Source organism: Cricetulus griseus, chromosome 3, assembly GCF_003668045.3.
Source record: "Cricetulus griseus strain 17A/GY chromosome 3, alternate assembly CriGri-PICRH-1.0, whole genome shotgun sequence".
Classification (NCBI taxonomy): domain Eukaryota; kingdom Metazoa; phylum Chordata; class Mammalia; order Rodentia; family Cricetidae; genus Cricetulus; species Cricetulus griseus.
In genome coordinates, this window is record NC_048596.1 from 199921397 (window position 1) to 199939093 (window position 17697).

At 46.8% G+C, this 17697-nt stretch overlaps 2 protein-coding genes across 7 annotated transcripts in view; one reads left to right on the forward strand and one right to left on the reverse strand.

Annotated features, from left to right (window-relative positions):
• The first annotated feature begins 7 nt into the window (after positions 1 to 7).
• On the forward strand, positions 8 to 17578 carry Znf276 (zinc finger protein 276). 2 transcript variants are annotated; one of them, XM_027410608.2, is made up of 11 exons: positions 8 to 707; positions 1610 to 1913; positions 2148 to 2194; positions 2283 to 2729; positions 4186 to 4264; positions 5405 to 5488; positions 12453 to 12563; positions 12632 to 12707; positions 13001 to 13118; positions 15394 to 15493; positions 15565 to 17578. In XM_027410608.2, the coding sequence occupies exons 1-11, from the start codon at positions 491 to 493 to the stop codon at positions 15833 to 15835; spliced, it is 1854 nt and encodes a 617-aa protein (XP_027266409.1). In that variant the 5' UTR covers positions 8 to 490; the 3' UTR covers positions 15836 to 17578. The 2 variants fall into 2 exon arrangements, with proteins under 2 accessions (XP_027266409.1, XP_035298639.1); XM_035442748.1 differs by lacking the exon at positions 2148 to 2194.
• Fanca (FA complementation group A) overlaps positions 15171 to 17697 on the reverse strand; it is a 55580-nt gene continuing 53053 nt past the window's right edge. For 4 of the 5 annotated variants that reach the window (XM_027410593.2, XM_027410592.2, XM_027410595.2 and 1 more), the window contains 4 exons: positions 17096 to 17168; positions 16766 to 16934; positions 16567 to 16659; positions 15171 to 16356 (listed from right to left, as the gene is read on the reverse strand). In XM_027410593.2, the coding sequence (XP_027266394.1) occupies positions 16249 to 16356; positions 16567 to 16659; positions 16766 to 16934; positions 17096 to 17168 (443 nt within the window). In that variant the 3' untranslated portion in view covers positions 15171 to 16248. Of the gene's footprint in view, positions 16357 to 16566; positions 16660 to 16765; positions 16935 to 17074; positions 17169 to 17697 lie in introns of those variants that run through there. The other variant, XM_027410594.2, reaches the window with a different exon arrangement.

A 17697-nucleotide genomic window follows, 5' to 3' on the forward strand; every position in this document is an offset into this window, starting at 1 on the left:
CCTGACACACTTCCGTCTGCCCCGCCCCGCCGCGCAGATCTAGGTTTAGAGATTATAAGGGGACGGGTGGGTCTTGTCAGCTATTCAGGGCGTACTTGCTCTGAGTCTTGACCAGATAATTGGTGGGAAAGAATCTCTGGTTTTGCGGTTTTCTGTTAAGTGCCACAGCCCGTGCCTCAGTCCGTGGCAGTTTACCCTCCCTGCCGCCCCTCCTTTATGGGCTTGTCGCGAGTTCTGAGCGACCCTAAGAACTCTGGGCTCTCGACACAACAGCGGCCGCAGTCGCTCCGGGGCCGCTTCTCACATCGCTCCACCCCTCGCTTCGTTCCGCTCAGATCGCGGTGAAACGAGCGGAGCCGAGTAGCCGGGCGGAGTGCAGCCGAACGAACGGTACTGAGTGAGTGGAGTCGAGTCCAGTCAAGCAGAACCGAGTGGGCCGAGCCACACCGAATAGCACGGAGCAGGAATCTATCAAGTGGCGGCCGCCACCATGAAGCGGGACCGGCTTGGCCGCTTCCTGTCGCCTGGGACGGCTCGGCAGCGCGGGAGTTCGGGCGGCAGCTGTGGAAGCGGTCGGACTCGGGGTCGCCCTTCTCGCACCGGCGCAGCCAGCGCTGATGGGGCGGCGGCTTTGGCGGCAGCACAACTCAGCTGGGGCTCGACGCGCTCTTGCGGGGACACAGGCGAGGACGGTACCGACGAGGCAGGTGGGTTCCGGGCGTCCTCTGGCCCTGATGTGAGCCTAGTGATTCTGAGAATAAACCAGGCCTTCAAGTTCCGGAGGACTCGGGCCCTCTGACTTCTATTGCAGCGACTTTTGGCCAGACAGCCGATTTTTTCCTGCCCTGTGTCGCTGCTATTTAGTGCTTAAGATTTGAAGTCAGACAGGTGTGGGGCTTCAAGTCAGCGCTCCGTGCCATTTACTCTTAGGGTGCATTGCTTAACTTCTCTGAATCCCAGTTTCTTGTTGGTTGAAACAGACTCACAACCTGTGGTGGCTACTCAGTTAAGTGAACTACTTGTTCCCTGTCTGGCCGAGAGTTTGTGTATAAGCAGCAGCTGGTTAGGGTAACAGCATCAGTGCGTGTCACATTTATGTAGTGCTCTTCAACGGTTTGAGAATGACTTTCCTATGCATGCTGTTCTTTAGTCCCCCTAGGGGCAGGCAATGAGGTGGCATTGTCCACAGTCTGCAGACAGGGCACCTGTGGATGGGCAGTAAGTCAGTTTCTTGAGGCACAGCTGAGACACATTTTCAGGATCAGGATGTGTGAGCAAAAGTTAAGTTTCATCTTCACTGGAGGCATCTGGGGTTCTTTGAAAGGAGCTGGGCACAGTGGCATTGGAAGGCTGAGGGAGAGGATTATGTACTCCAATCTGGGCTACACAGTGAGACCCCACCTCAAAAAGTATTTGAAAGATTTATTAACAGTATCCCTCCAAAAGTTGAGTGTTCAGTGAGGAAGGCCAGCTCCTGAGCCCTGCTGTTAGTGTGTTTAGGAAGCCCATGGAGGGCATTTCTCTGCTTTAGATGCTGGGAGGCTAGTGGGAAGTGTGGTCCTTACATTGTAAGTATCTTACTTACTGTCACATTTGCTTCTTTGCTCAGGAGCAGGCCGAACTCTTGCCATGGGGCACTGTCGCCTCTGCCATGGGAAGTTTTCCTCACGGAGCCTCCGCAGTATCTCTGACAGAGTACCTGGGGAGACCTCAGAGAGACTGTCCCCAGGGGAGCGTGTCTTCATTAGGGACTTCCAGCGTCTGCTGGGTGTTGCTGTGCACCAGGACCCAGCCCTGCCTCAGTTTGTCTGCAAGAACTGCTACACCCAGTTCTATCAGTGCCACAGCCTTCTCAGGTCCTTCTTACAGAGAGTCAATGTCTCCCCGGCTGGCCAGCGGAAGCCTTGTACAAAGTAGGCCCTTGTTGGATTTCTTGGGACCTTCTGGGGTCATCATCCTGTGTTCTGGGTGTTGATGTAGGGCAGTGACTTGTGGGGTGGACAGAAGCCAGTATAAGCCTCTCATGGCGCTGCAGTGAGGTTTGCAGAGGTCTGAGGGTGAAGAGCTATCATTAGAAGTGGAGGGCTCCTGGGGAGGTTTGTGACCTTGAGAGGCTCCTAAACTGTGGCCACACTGATGCTTTGCAGGGTTGGTGTTCAGCCTCCCACAGTGGCAGAGGAGGGAGCATGTATGGGTGAGTGCTGTTCGTGCCAGGGTGGGTATTCCAGGTTGGGCCTAGTGTTGGCCACCATGAGACTGACATCTCTATTGATTCTCCTCAGCTGATCTGATCACCTCGAGCCCTCGGTGTCTGCACAGCTTGGTGGGCTGGGTACATGAACATGCAGCCAACTGTGGGTCTCTGCCCAGCCTCCAGAGGACACTGTCCTCTGAGTACTGTGGCATCATCCAGGCTGTGTGGGGCTGTGACCAGGGCCATGACTTCACCATGGACACAGACTCCAGCTGCAGAGCTCTCCTTTTGGACAGTGCATTAGCAGTGAAATGGGCATGGGGCAAGGAGATGTCACCACGGCTGTCCCAGAGCTCAGAGTTAAACACCACTGGAGCTGCCTCTCAGCTCTGCCAGGCCAGAGGAACCCAAGTTGGATCTGAGACCAAGACACCACCCAGTGTGGATGTGGCCCTGCTGCACTCACATGGAGACTCTGTGGGACCTGGAATAGGCCCCTATACTCAGCCAAACTTGGCTCCCAGTGAGGCCCCAGGTAAGCAGTACCCGTGGCTTATGATAGCACAGGATTCAGTATCCTGGCCAAGGTTGTCTGCAGCAGAAAGTGGATGTCTGTACTGTTTGGGGGTAGGTCACGGTATAGTACGCAGTGGAAGCTGCTACAAGATGGGGGCCAGCCTCAGTGTTTTCCCATAGGAACTACAGCTGTCCCTATACCTAAGAGTAGGATGGTCCTACCAGCCTGTCTTGACTTCTTGTTCCTTCACAAGCGGGCCTCTGATTCAACAGTTTCTGTAATGACATGCTCATCTGGCATCCGGTCTTCCTCTAAGCCTGTCCTTAGACCACAGGGTACTGGTTGTTCTTGTAGGCTGAGGGAGAGAGAAGAATGAGGTTATTGTCTGCAGGACATGGAGGCAGACAATGAGGCTGCTACTTTACCATAGTGTGGGCGAGTGTGGTAGCCTCTTCTGCTGACTGGCCCTTCTGTGGGGCTTGGACCCCACCCACACGTGCTGTGGGTTGGGTGCAGCTGTTCCTAGGCATCATGTTGGGAGAGTTGGGGCCAGCTTCCTGCCTGCCTCTTGCCTTCATATGCAGGTTTTCAAGGCCACTTACGGGTGCTCAGTTGGTTTCCACCTACAAATATACATTGGGGCTCTTTAAGAATACAGGAGGGTTGCCAAGCATAGTGGTGCACACCTTTAATCCCAACACGTAGGAAGGCTGAGGCAGGCAGATTTCTGTGATTTTGAGGCCAGCCAGGTCTACAAAGAGAGTTCCAGGACAGAGCCAAGGCTACATGGAGAGACCCTGTCTCCAAAAAAAAAAAAAAAAAAAAAACAAAGAATGCAGGAGGGTTGAAGGTTGAAGAGATGGCTTGGCATTTAAGAGCACTTACTGCTTTTGCAAAAGACCTAGGTTCAGTTCCCAGCATTCACCATCTATAACTCCAGTTCCAGGGAATCTGAGGCCCTCTTCTGGTCTCTGCTGGCACCAGGCATGTACACAGGCAAAACAGTCTTATACATTAAAAGAAAAAAGTTAAGGATGCAGGTACTCATGTGGTTCAGCTAGAAATAAAACAGAGATGGATTCCAGGCAAGGACCTAGGAGGATGTCATAGATATCTTAGAATATGGTATCTTAGAATGCATGGCTTTATAAAGTGTATGTACACCTTTTTGATAACAGTAGCCTTTACAATGTTGTAAACTATCCAGAGTGGGCTATTCTCACCTAAAACATTGACCTGAATCTGAAAAGGGTCAGCTTGCTGATATGGTGCCTCCTGTTCCTTTGGACAGAGACTGGCATAGTGAATGTGTATGTGTGGGAGGGGGCGGTATGAGAATGGAGGAAACTGAGGCCAGAGGCCTTCTGGCCCTAGTAAGGAAGGCTGTGTCCTTAGACAGAGACATTGCCTCCTTACAGGTGAGGCCCTTTCTGTGCTCAATGTTAGTAACCAGAGCCCGTTTTTTGTTTCCCAGGGCAACTGGGTGAGAAGCAGGTTCCATCTTCAACCTCGGATGATCGGGTAAAAGACGAGTTCAGTGACCTTTCTGAGGGGTGAGAGAAGAGTGGGTTTAAAAAGCCTAAAATTTCTCCTTCGAACATCAGACTCAGCCTCCCTAGAGCTGCTACCCTTGGTTGGCATGTTTGCCTTCCCTCCTCAGAGGTGGGGAGAAGAGGAGTGGCCAAGGGAGTTCTGAGGCCTCTGGCTCCTGACTTGGCTTTCTGGTCCCAGAGATAACCAGATGAAGCATACTGCAGGGGGAAACACAGTTCCTATTGTAACCCAAAGCATTCTGGAATTGCCTCCCTTAAACTTCCCCAGGGTTGGTCCTTTACTATCATCTGTCTGCTTCCTCTTTAAAGGCCTTAGTTTTGTGCCAGCTTCAGGTGTCACTAGAACAGAGGATGCTAGATCCAGGCCTGTTGGGATAGTGATGTTGTCTTGGAGCAGAAGCTTTGTGTAGGGTGAGGAGAGGATAGGCCTCCCTTGGAAGGGATGTATCAGGGTCTGTTAGCTCTGGGTTGAGAACTACTCAGTTGGTGTTTACCCCCTTCTATCCTACCCCATGGCTTAGACTGGGGTGCAGATGCACCATCATTCAAATAGGGAGGGACAAACTAAATTTTGGTTCAACTCCTGTGAGAACTAGGAAGATCTCTGGGCTATAGACTGCCTGTAGCCCCAGGCCTGACTCCATCTAGATATCTGGTAACCTGTGGGGAACACCATGGGCTTATTAGACTGTCTGTTTGCTGCTCAATAGAGGCCAGTGGTTCATGTTTTAGGGTGAAGGTCATAAACCATTTGTTGTTGTGAACTTTGAAATAGCTAACAGTGTGCCTATGTTCACAGTTTATGGGTGAAACAGTTACTTTCTGAATCTGCCTTTAAGTGTTCACACTCTCTTGGCCATAAAGAAATAAACTGTTTCAGAGTTTGGGGTTCTGGTATTAGGAAAGAGTGGCTTACAGGGAGGGAGGATTTCTAGCTTGTTTGGTTTCAGTGGCTCTGGCTTGTCCTTCCTGTTAGGACATAGATTGAAGAGTTGGGGATTTTAGATTTCTTTAGACACTAGTTCAGAAGCAAAGCGTGCGTGGACTATGGGGTCTTTAGCACCTAAAGACAGGAGGTTGCATTGGGTTTGCTGTCCACCCAGGCCAGTGCTTTGCTGAAAGCTCTCTCGTCTTTCCTAGAGACTTCCTGAGTGAAGATGAGAATGATAAGAAGCAAAACCCACAGTCCTCGGATGAGTCCTTTGAGCCTTACCCAGAAAAGAAGTAAGAGTACAGCCCTGTCCAAGCATATGATGTTGTACAGGTTAGCCTGGGTGCACATAGGAGTCTTTTTTTTTTTTTTTTTTTTTTTTTTTTTTTTGGTTTTTCGAGACAGGGTTCCTCTGTGTAGCTTTGGAGCTTATCCTGGCATTCGCTCTGGAGACCAGGCTGGCCTTGAACTCTCAGAGATCCGCCTGCCTCTGCCTCCCGAGTGCTGGGGTTAAAGGCGTGCGCCACCAACGCCCGGCCCACATAGGAGTCTTAAGGGTTTTAAAATGGGATATGAAGGACTATACTTAGTGATCGGCCTCAGTCACTTCCTGTTTTTCCGTTGGCTCCATCTCCCAAATCCAGTGAGCACGGCAACTTCTTCTTTTTTTCTTTTTATTACACTTACTTATTTGTGTGTGTGTGTGTATGTGTATGTGTGTGTGTGTGTGTGTGTGTGTTTTGCACATGGGGAGGTCAGAGGACCACTTCCACTGGTTCTAGGGATCAAACTCAGGTTGTCAGACTTGGTGGCAGGTGCCTTTCATCTGTGGAGCTATCTCAGTGGATTCTAGATGAATCAGGAGGTCTATTTGAAAGGTCAAATGAGCAACTGAATAGGATAGGATTCCCCTTGACCTTTGCTCACTCTTTCTGGTGGTTTGGGAACCTGTGGCAGGCAACCCTGTTGATAAGACAGCCCCATTGTAGGGAGTACCTTGGTGGTCCTTTTCTAGTCTTGCTTCTAGTTTGTGCCTTAGCATCTTCCTGGCCTGGATCATGCCTTTTCTCAAGTCCAGGAACTTAACCTTGTGACCATTCTCAAGTTGGTCCTTGGCTCTGATTTCTTTGGCCAGGGAGGTATTATCCATTCTTTGTTAAGCGTCTTGTATGGCTTTGCTTTGGCTTTCCCCTTTTCTTCTCCAAACAAACATAGGATCCTAACAAGGAAAGATAGAGATAGTTTTTACTTGGGTCTGTTTCCTCTTAGCCCTGTGCCAAAAATACCCGAATACCCAATAGCTAGTTAGTGACTCATTGCCACAGTGTTCTGAGCATTTCACAGTTCAGAGTTAAAATCCATAGAGCAGCTCTGGGCTCCACACTATCAGCCAAGAACACCCTACAAAAAGATTGAGAATTTTTTGGTTTCTTTTTTTAATGTAAGTTCTAATGTTCCTTATGGAAAGAGAAAGGGAAATAAAAATAGAGAAGGAGGCATGGGGAGATCAGAATTAGAATACGATGCCAAGCCACGTGGGCTCAGAGGGCCTCACAGGACAGAGAGCTGTCTAGGGTCCAACAGGGAACAGCTCCAGGAGAGCATGGCCAGAGTGCAGGCTGGGCTGCCACAGGAACCCTGTTCCCTTTTCAGGGACCTCCACCTTGAGTCACTTTCGTAGGTAGTTCAGAGGGTTAGTGGGTTTCATTTTTAGGAGATGAGGGAAGTGATTGTTCTGCTGAGCCCTTGTTGCTGAGATGTGAACAGCACGTTCTACTGTGTACTTGTCTCACTCAGACTTGAAGTGAAGGTAATGTTCTTAGGGTGGGGCGTATGAGATACACTGTTTTCTGAGACAGGGTCTCTGTAACAGCTCTGGCTGTCCTGGAACTCGCTCTGTAGACCAGGCTGACATCAAACTCACAGAGACCCACCTGCCTCTGCCTCCCGAGTGCTGGGATTAAAGGCGTGCGCCACCATCACTTGGCTTGTTTTTGTTTTTGCTTTTAGATTTATTTCTTTATTATGTATACAGTGTTATTCTTCCATGTATGCTTGCATGCCAGAAGAGGGCACAAGATCTCATTATGGATGGTTGTGAATCACCATGAGGTTGCTGGGAATTGAACCTAGCTCCTCTGGAAGAACAGCTAGTGCTCTTAACCACTGAGCCATCTCTCCAGCCCTAAAAATAGTTTTTTATATGTATATGTGTGTGTGTGTGTGTGTGTGTGTGTTCATGTATGTATACCAAGTGCATTTAGGAACCCTTGGAGGCCCAAAGAGGACATCGGATCTCCTGGAACTGGAATTATAGATAGTTATGAGCTGTTATGTAGATGCTAGGAACTAATCCTGGGCCCTCTTCAAAAGCAGCCAGTGCTGAGCAACCTCTAAGCCATCTCTCCAGCCTCTCAGCTGAGGACTTTTGAAGACAGGGTGTCAAGAAACCATTGGTCTGTGTGCCTACTCACATACTTGCCTCTTCAGCCTTTCTCTTAGCATTTAGAGTTCTGGCTGGTGGGTACTCACCCTGAGTGAATAACAGCTTTAGGGATGGGCTGGTCAGAGCACTGTGGTTCAAAGCAGAGAACACTTGAGCTAGACAGGGCAGTTAGATGGGATTGGAGATGTTTACCTATGAAACCTATGGCACAGATGCTAAACACAAGTAGTCTGGAGTGCAAGGGAATTAATGACTAAAAAGGCCATCCCACTTAGTCAGGAGATAAGTGTGGAGGGAGACATTGGGCAGTTATCAGACAGGGAGAGAAGGAATAACCTATATGTTGTAGGCTGATGTTTTTTTTTTTTTTTGGTATTTTGTTTGAGATTCTATCTTCCTATAGATCTGGCTCGTCTAGAATTCCCTATGTAGCCCACACTGGGCACAGACTCACTGTGTAACTTAAGTAGGACTTGAAATTCTGATCCTTCTGCCCCAGCTTCCTGAGAATTGTGGTGTGTGCCACCATTCCGGGTTACTTAGGTTTGTTTGTTTGTTTTGAGATAGGATTTGATATATTTCTGGCTGGCCTTGAACCCTGTGTAGCTGATGACCTTGAACTGGTCATACTGCCTTGACCTCCTAGGTGCTGAGATTATAGGTGATAGCATGGTCTTTTTTTTTTTTTTTTTTTGGTTTTTCGAGAAAGGGTTTCTCCTGTGGCTTTGGAGGCTGTCCTGGAACTGGCTCCTGTAGACCAGAGATCAGCCTTCCTCTGCCTCCCGAGTGCTGGGATTAAAGGCGTGCACCACCACTGCCCAGTGCTTAGCTCTTTTAAAAAAAACTTCCTGAGATGGAGTCTCACTATGTAGTTAGTCCTGGCTGGACTGGAATTTTTTGTGTAAATCAAGTTGTTCTCAGACTGAGAGAGAGCCATCTGCCTTTGTCTTCTGAGTGTTGAGATTAAAGTGTGTATCATTATGCCTGGCCTTAATTTTTAAAAATTAATCATTTGTTTTATTTTTGAACGATTTACTCAATATTATGTGTATGGGTGTTTTGTATACATGTATGCCAGGTGAATGCAGTGCCCTCAGAGATCTGAATAGCGTTGGATCCTTGGAACCAGACTTAGAGGTGGTTTTAAGTGGCATGTGGGTACTGAGAATCAAACCTGGATCTTCTGCAAGAACAAATATCTTTTTTTTTAAATTTTATTTATTTAGTATGTATACAGTATCCCGCCTGCATGTGTCTCTTTATGCCAGAAGAGGGCACAAGATCTCATTATAGATGGTTTGTCAGCCGCCAACCATGTGGCCAACCATGTGGTTGCTGGGAATTGAACTCAGGACCTTTGGAACAACAGCCAGTGCTCTCATCTCTTTAGTACCAGGACAATTTAGACTACAGCGATCCTGCCTCACAAGCACCAACAAAAACCTTGTTTGGCTCTAAACTGTCTCTAAAAGTTCTGTGTTAAATTTCAGTTGGATCTATTTCTGTGTCCCAAAAAGATCACTTGTATTTTTGCCATCCTGGAAATTGAACCCAGGGCCTTGCATATGCTCAGTAAACAATGAGCTGTACTTCCCAGCCTTCTGTTTTTATTTTTTTAGTTTTTGAAGTAGGGTCTTGCTTTTTTATGTTTGTTTTCAAGATAGGGCTTCTCTGTAAAACATCCCAAGCTGTAGACAAGGTGTAGAACTCACTCTGTAGACCATGCTGACCTTGAACTCAAAGAGCTCTTCCTGCCTCTGCCTCTTTTAAGTCCTGAGATTAAAAGTATGTGCTTCTTTGCTCAGGCAAGCTTTGAACTTATGATCCTTCTGCCTCATCCTCCCATACTGGAATTATGAGCATGTGTTACCACAGCCAATTTCCAATTTGATGTTGACATGGGTATTGTCAACAATCTACCCAAGATTGCTTGGGTAGACTGTATTGGAATTGTATTGCCATTGTATTAGGGTTCTGTAAGGAACTGAATGAATATATACTAAAAGGAGCTATATTAGGTTGGCTTACAGGATAAAGTCTGAGTAGTCTAACAATGGCTGTGCTATACTGGAGAAGCTGAGAACTGACTTTTTGCCTAGTCCTTAAGGATAGGTGTCTCAGCAGTCATAACCTGGTGTTGAAAACCTGAAGGATTCCTGGAGAGCCACTGGTCTTCCATTCATGTTGGAAGCCTGAAGAAGCTGGGCTCTGATATCAGCAAAGGAACACAGCAGCAATAGAATAAATGAGTTTTCCAGGATGGTGAAAGAAAACAGGCAGAACCAAAGGTTCCTTCATCTAACTCCTTTTATTTGAGCTGCCACTAGAAGTTGCTACCCATATGTGGGTTTTCTTACTACAAATAATCTTATCTAGAGAGTAGAGAGTCCCTCACAGATATGCCCAAGGGTTTGCTTTTGATTCCAGTTCTAAGCAAGGTAACTATTTTTTTTTTTAAATTTGTGTGTGTGTGTGTGTGTGTGTGTGTGTGTGTGTGTGTGTGTGTGTGTGTACACAAGAGAGAGAGAGAGAGAGAGAGAGAGAGAGAGAGAGAGAGAGAGAGAGAGAGAGAGAGAGAGAGTCTTGATATGTATCTTAGGTTGGCCTTGAGTTCATGATCCTTCTGTTTCTACCTCTTGGGGTGCTATGATTATAGGTAAGTGGCACCACATCCCATATATATTAGTTCTTTTTGTTTTGTTTTCCTTTTTGGTTTCTTGAAACAGGGTTTCTCTATGTAGCCCTGGTTGTCCTGGTACTCACTCTGTAGACCAGGCCGGCCCCTAAATTAATTCTTATCAATAAACATTTCTACTTACTGTCTTTAAATGTTGTGGGTTTTGTTTTTGTTTTGTTTTTTGTTTTTTGAGACAGGGTTTCTCTGTGTAGCTTTGGAGCCTATCATGGCACTCATTCTGGAGACCAGACTGGCCTTGAACTCACAGAGATCTGCCTGTCTCTGCCTCCCAAGTGCTGGGATTAAAGGCGTGTGCCACCAACCCCCCTGCCTGAGGGGGGTGGTTTTGAGACAGGGTTTCTCTGTGGCTTTGGAGGCTGTCCTGGAACTAACTCTTGTAGACCAGGCTGGTCTCGAACTCACACAGATCCACCTGCCTCTACCTCCGGAGTTTTAGGGATTAAAGTCATGTGCATCGCACAGCAGGGCTCTCTGTTCAATTTTATTCCTAAGTATCATTCTTTCTAGGGGGATAGAAGATAAGGCTAAATCTAAAGCACTGACAATAAATAAATAATAAACTAACTGGGTTTTGTGTATTGATTTTCATTTACTTTGAGATATGGAGTATTAGACTGAGTGCTTTGTGCAAATTAAGTGCTCTACTGAATTGTTTCACCACACTTTTTTCTTTTTAAACCTTTGTATTTATTTGTACATTTATTTATATTTATTTATTTATTTATTTATTTGAGACAAGGTTTCTGTCTAGCCCTGGTTGTCCTGGAACTCATTTTATAGATCAGGCTGGACTCAAACTCAGAGATCCACCTGCCTCGCCTCCTGAGTACTGGGATTAAAGATTTGTGCTACGACACCCCTCCAATTTTTGTGTTTTTAAATAGAGTCTCACTACGTTGCTTAGGTTAGCCTTTACTTTGTGATCCTCTTGCTTCAGCCCCTTCATTGACTGGGATTTCAGGCCTGTATGACCTAATTTGGCTTCTGTTATTGATTAAAAAAAAGAAATCTATTTTGGGTCTGGAGAGATTGCTTAACAGTTGTACTTGTTTCTTTTGTTTTGTTTCCCAGCACCCACGTGGCAGCCAGCAAGTCTGTAATTCTAGTTCCAGAGGATATGATTCCCCCTTCTGGCCACCACAGGCAATGTAGAACACAGACATACATGTAGGCAAAATACCTGTACACATAAAATAAAAATAAATTTAAAAAGTACATTTAAGGATGAATTAAATCTAGGACCTTGTACATATTGGACAGCTGCTTTACAATTGAGCTACACTTCCCACATAGAAATTGCTGAGTTTTTCAATGTTTGCTTGTTTTGAGATGTGGTCTTGGTGTGTTGTCTGGGCTATACTCAAACTTTCAGGCTCAAGCAGGGTTTGTGTCATCCCTGAGCAGCTGACATGTCAGCTATGCACCATCATGCTGGTGTATTATTTTTGTTTGTTTTCTGGGGGTAGGGTTTCTCTGAAGATTCCTGGCTATCCTGGAACTCATTCTGTAGGCCAGCCTGGCCTGAAACCCACAGAGATCTGCCTATCTCTTCTTCCCGAGTACTGAGACTAAAGGCGTGCACCACAACTGCCCAGCCTAGCCTTTTTGATGCTATTGAACATGAGTTGCTTTCTTAGTTTCCTTTTTGAACTATTTGTTGTTAGTGTATAAAGTATAATTACATTGGGACTGAGGGTATGCCCCAGGCTGCTGGGTGTCTGACAGAATCTCAAGTGCAGTGGTAATGCTGAGCCCCTTTCTAGCATGAGATCATCTGGTAACATGACTGACAGAATTCTCTTCCATTCTCCACATCTCCATTTCTTGAGTTGTGTTCTTAGCACATAGGACTTTAATTCTGAAATTTCATATATGTGATAGTATGTGTGCTCCTTGCTACCATCTGTTCAGCATACCCTCCCAAGGTAACAGCTTCAGACTTCTAACCTTCTTGGAGTTGTACTGGCCAATGGTAGATGAGGCCCTAGTCTTCATAGAGGCAGGTGGCAGGTGAGTCAGGAAAGCTTGAAGAAAACTGGACATGCAGGAAGAGACAAGAATCATTTGCAGATAGAGATAAGTATCACTAGATTGTTTTCTTTACCTTTTCTAGGGTCTCTGGTAAGAAGAGCGAAAGCAAAGAAGCCAAGAAGCCTGAAGAGCCCAAAATCAGAAAGAAGCCCGGGCCCAAGCCTGGATGGAAGAAGAAGCTCCGATGTGAGAGGTAAGCAGGCTGCAGTGTGGGGTATTTGCACATTGGGTCAGCACCTCCATGAGTGCTTTGCCTTACAGGGAGGAGCTGCCCACCATCTACAAGTGTCCTTACCAGGGCTGCACAGCTGTATACCGCGGGGCTGATGGCATGAAGGTAAGAAATGGGCATCACCCTCAGGAAGGGCTGCTTTCAGATCTGGGTGTGCTTGACTGAGTTGACCTGATGTTAACATGAAACTTGTGTAGAGCCAGGTGTAAACTTCCCAAGGGCTCACATGACCCTAGTGGATGTGGAGTCAGTCCCTTGCTCTAAGACACTGGCTTAAAGGGTAGGAAGTAGTTGTCTCTTTCCAGTAGTCAGCTAGGAAGTGCTGAGACCACTACACAGGCTGGGAGGTAGGATGTGCCCAGATTAAACACAGGGTTTCTTGTCCCTTCTTCCTGTAGAAACACATTAAGGAGCATCATGAGGAGGTCCGGGAGAGACCCTGCCCACATCCTGGCTGCAACAAGGTATTCATGATCGACCGATACCTGCAGCGACATGTGAAGCTCATCCACACAGGTACCTGCCTCAGGCTGTGCCTTGTGAGCTTGGGTTTGGCTGTCAGTGGATCCCAGGTGCTCAGCCAGAGGGACGTACCCCCTAGAAGCAGGTTGTGTTCCAGTGGCTCACAAAGCTTGGTATCAGATGCTTCTTTATCACATGGTATTCTGAATCCATATTCAAATTTGAGTCCTGACTGTTGAATTCCTGATGGAGGCAGTTTTTTCCCCCTGCTGTGAGGTCTGAACAACTTTTCAGACTCCATAACCCAGAATTAGTACTCTTTTGTGAATTCACCACCTTTAAGAATTAACACTAGAAGCCGGGAGGCAGAGGCAGGCGGATCTCTGTAAATTCGAGGCCAGCCTGGTCTCCAGAGGAGTGCCAGGAAAGGCTCCAAAGCCTTTCCTGAGAAAGCCTTTCCAGACAGAGAAACACTGTCTGGAAAAACAAAAAACAAACAAAAAAAGAATTAACACTAGAGTACCAGGTGGTGATGGTGGTGGTGCACGCCTTTAATATCAGCATCTGGGAGGCAGAGGCAGGCAGATCTCTGTGAGTTCAATGCCAGCCTGGTCTACAAAGGGAGTTCTAGGCAGCCTGGGCTACATAGAGAAACGTCTCAAAAAAACAAAACAAAAAAACAAAAACAAGAACAACAAAAACCGCACCAACCAAACAAACAAAAACTAGAACTGACTGGAGTTTATCTCCCTAGGATCCATATGGTGAAAGAACTCTTACAACCTGCCTTCTGACCTCTCTATATACACTTGCTATGGCATGCGCACACCACCCCCAAATTTAAAAATGTAGAAAAAAATTAACTTATTTCTGGCATTCATGCAGGTAGATGTGTTACATATTTCTGAGGTTTATAAATGACAAAAATCTGTCTTATATCAGCATTTGTGTATCTTATTGTTGGATTATATACTTATGATGAAACCTCGCTATATATCAATTTTCTAATTTCTACTCCTTGGTAAGCATTTGGGCATGTCTCCCGATAGGGTAATTTCCTTTGGTCTAGATCTTCAAGCTATCTAGCCACTAGTGGACACAGCAGCAGCTTTCTAACGAGGTGAAACATAGACTTTTAAGTAGTTCAGCTTAGAAGTCACAGGTTTTGCCAGGTGAAGGAGATGGTGGCAGCAGCACATGCCTTTAATCCCAGCACTTGGGAGGCAGAGGCAGGCGGAGCTCTGTGAGTTTGAGGCCAGCCTGGTCTACAAAGCTACACAGAGAAACCCTGTCTTGAACCCCTTCCCCCCACAAAAAAATGACAGGCTTTTTATAGCTGTGTAGGCAGTATAGGCTGGAACAAGTACCATTAGTGCATAGTACTGGTATGTTGAAAAAAGTAAAAAAGCACATGACACACACGTGGAGGTCAGAAGAGTTTGTAGAATTCAGTTCTTTCCTACTACATGAGATCTGGGATTGAATTCAGGTCATCAGTCTTGGCAGCAAGAGACTTTACCTGTTGAGCCTTCTCCACGATCCTTGTTTTGTTTTTGAGACAGTTTCAGGTAGTTCAGGCTGGCCTCATTCAATATACAGCAGAGGATAACCTTGATAAGCACTGAGATTACAGGTGTGTGCTACCATGCAATGTGATGTGGCTAAGTTTTTGTTCAAGAGCTAAAGAAGTTGACTTCCAAAGTGTATTGAATAATTTTACTTCTACCAGTGATGTTATCTCCATTGTTTAGGTCTTTACTTTGGGATGACTTCTAGAGAGCACCTTCTCTAAGAAGTCTGTGCCCCCAAAGGAGCTTCAGGCTGGACATAGTGGTGCACATATTTTTCTATGAATTCTCTATGTAGGCCAACAGGGCCACATAGTGAGATCTTATCTCAAAAACAATCCAGGCGGCGGTGGTGGTGGTGGCTCACACCTTTAATCCCAGCACTCGGGAGGCAGAGGCAGGCAGATCTCAGATCAAGGCTAACCTCTACAGAGCAAGTTCCAGGACAGCCAAGGCTACATAGAGAGACCCTCTCTTGAAAAAAACAAAAACAAAAAATAAATATACACACAATTTCTTTGGTGAAAACCTAGCCATGTAACTGTTTTAAGGAATTTATAAATCTTTATTAGTGAGCTGCTTTGTATTAGAAACATTTATTAGTGAAGTTCTTCATATCAGAATTGTCTTTCATTTTAAATAATTTTGGGTTCTCAACAGTTGTTGCTTGGGCACACCCTTATAAAGCAGTAGTAACTGTCACCCACTTTGGAGCAGATTTGGGTATGAGACTGGTGCTCACAATCCCTCTGGTCTTGCAGAGGTACGCAATTACATCTGTGACGAATGTGGGCAGACCTTCAAGCAGCGGAAGCACCTTCTTGTCCACCAGATGCGTCACTCGGGAGCCAAGCCACTGCAGTAAGTGTGGGCTGGGCACTTCCTATGACTGGGACAAGGTGCAGCTTATCTCACCTGCCTCTGCCCCCCAGGTGTGAGATCTGTGGGTTCCAGTGCAGGCAACGAGCATCCCTCAAGTATCACATGACCAAACACAAAGCAGAGACTGAGCTGGACTTCGCCTGTGACCAGTGTGGCCGTCGGTTTGAAAAGGCCCACAACCTCAACGTGCATATGTCCATGGTACATCCTCTGACCCAGACCCAGGACAAAGTCCTGCCCTTGGAAGCAGAGCCCCCACCTGGGCCCCTGAGCCTTTCTGGGACCATGGAGGGCCAAGCTGTGAAGCCTGAGCCTACCTGAGAACTTCAGGTGGAGCACTGGGCATCTTGAGCTGCTTGAACTCAGCAGGTGTGACGTGAGGTTTAAAGACATTAATGTTCCTCACTTCCCCACTGGCATGGTTTGCTTGCCCGTTGGGCCCATTGCTGCACTCCACCCCACATACCCAGCAGCCATGTGTCGGAGGGCACCTCTCTCAGGGCGAGGGAGGTAGGCTTGGTGTGTACTTCAACCTGCTGTGGTACCAGCAGTTTATTTTCCTATGGACACTGAGCAATTTAAGGCTAGAAACAAATTATGAATAATTAATTTTTTTCCTAACTAGAGCAATCAAGGAGATTTGTAATCTACTTTCTAGTGTAACAAGAACTCCATGTAATGCTTGCAATAAATTATTCACAAAGGTGCCAGCTGGTGCACTGAGATGGGTACAGTCAGAACAGATGAGGCTCCTGGGAGAGATCAAAGCTGGGGACAGCCTGCCGCCTCTGCAGGAGGGCGTTGCTCATCTCAGGGTCATAGTCTCTTCGACCAGCCAGCAGCTATGAGAAAACATATTGATTAGTGCCCATAGACTCTCAGGATAGCCGAAGTAAGTTGTTTGCAGATCAAGAACTAGTGGGCACTTGAGATGTGCTGCCAGCACGGGGGGTCTGTGGTGTGCAACTAACCATCTCAAATGTCACAGGCCTGTGACTTCTCATTTTACCCAAGTTGTGAAATCAGCTCAAGGATATCTCTTTGGTTGTTACCTCTGTCATGTTGGAGAAACACTTTTCTGGGCACTGAGGTATTAGCTGCAGCAGAAAAATACGTGCTTCTGTTATCAGTTGTACAGGGCTACCCTAGAACGGAAACAGGTGGTCATGAATGAGGCACACTGAATCAGTACTAGCATATGTCACTTGCTGTTCCTAAGGAATGGCTGCCTCATAGGCTTGGGGAGCTCACCTGGAGCAAGGAGTGGCCTTGGAGCTTTAAGCTTTTGCTGGCCTGAGTTAACCCAGTCCTGGTTTCCCCATCTACAAAGAGCTGCATCAGCTTGAGGTACATGTCGACAGCAACATACAGGAAAGCCTCTTCCTTGATGATGGCATGTTCACTGAAGTAGGAGAGAAGACTGCAGGCAAAGGGGAAATGATAAAGGACTTGTAGATACTGAGAGGTAAGGAGCAGTTAGCACAGAAGGTGCACACCTATTTGTGTAACAGAGTGACAAGGGAGACCTTGGGGAAACAATGCAAGGCTGGGCTTACTCACCATTGCCTAGCAGGTAGTTACCTGTAGAAAGCAAATGGTAGCAACCTGGTGTGCTGACCTGGAGCCAGGTGGAGGAGGTGCCCCAGCTCAGCATCTGTAAAATTGAGGAGTTCAAACAGTTCTTTAGGTTCCTGAACCCAGTGTCAGTGCTGTGGGATGACCCCAAGGTGTCATGTGCTCTGAGGAGGCTTTTCTCTAGCTGTGGTGACCTATAGGGGCTTGTGATCTATACTGGGGGCACCTGTTAAGAGCTCCTGGGAAGGAGGGTCACTCCCCCTTGGTCTGAGAAAATGAGGGTGATATGCTCATACAGGAGAACAGAGACTGGAGGTTTAACAAGTACTCTCCCACTGCTCCCCTACAATGTGCCTATGGGTAGCAACATTCTGAATTTTTGAGTGTCCCAGTCGACTCTAATGTTGCTTTAAATGGGTACGTCCTGAATTTGTACCCCAAATGAAGTAGGGTCTATAAACTCAGTAAAGTTAAACCCATAAAAGGTGACCCCAAAGCTTGTTCTTAATTGTTTGAAAGTTGCTTCTGAAGAGTGATGGTTGTCATGGTAGTGCATCGATTTATGTCTGCTCATCTTGGGTAGAGCCAGCTTTCCCATACTATTCCAG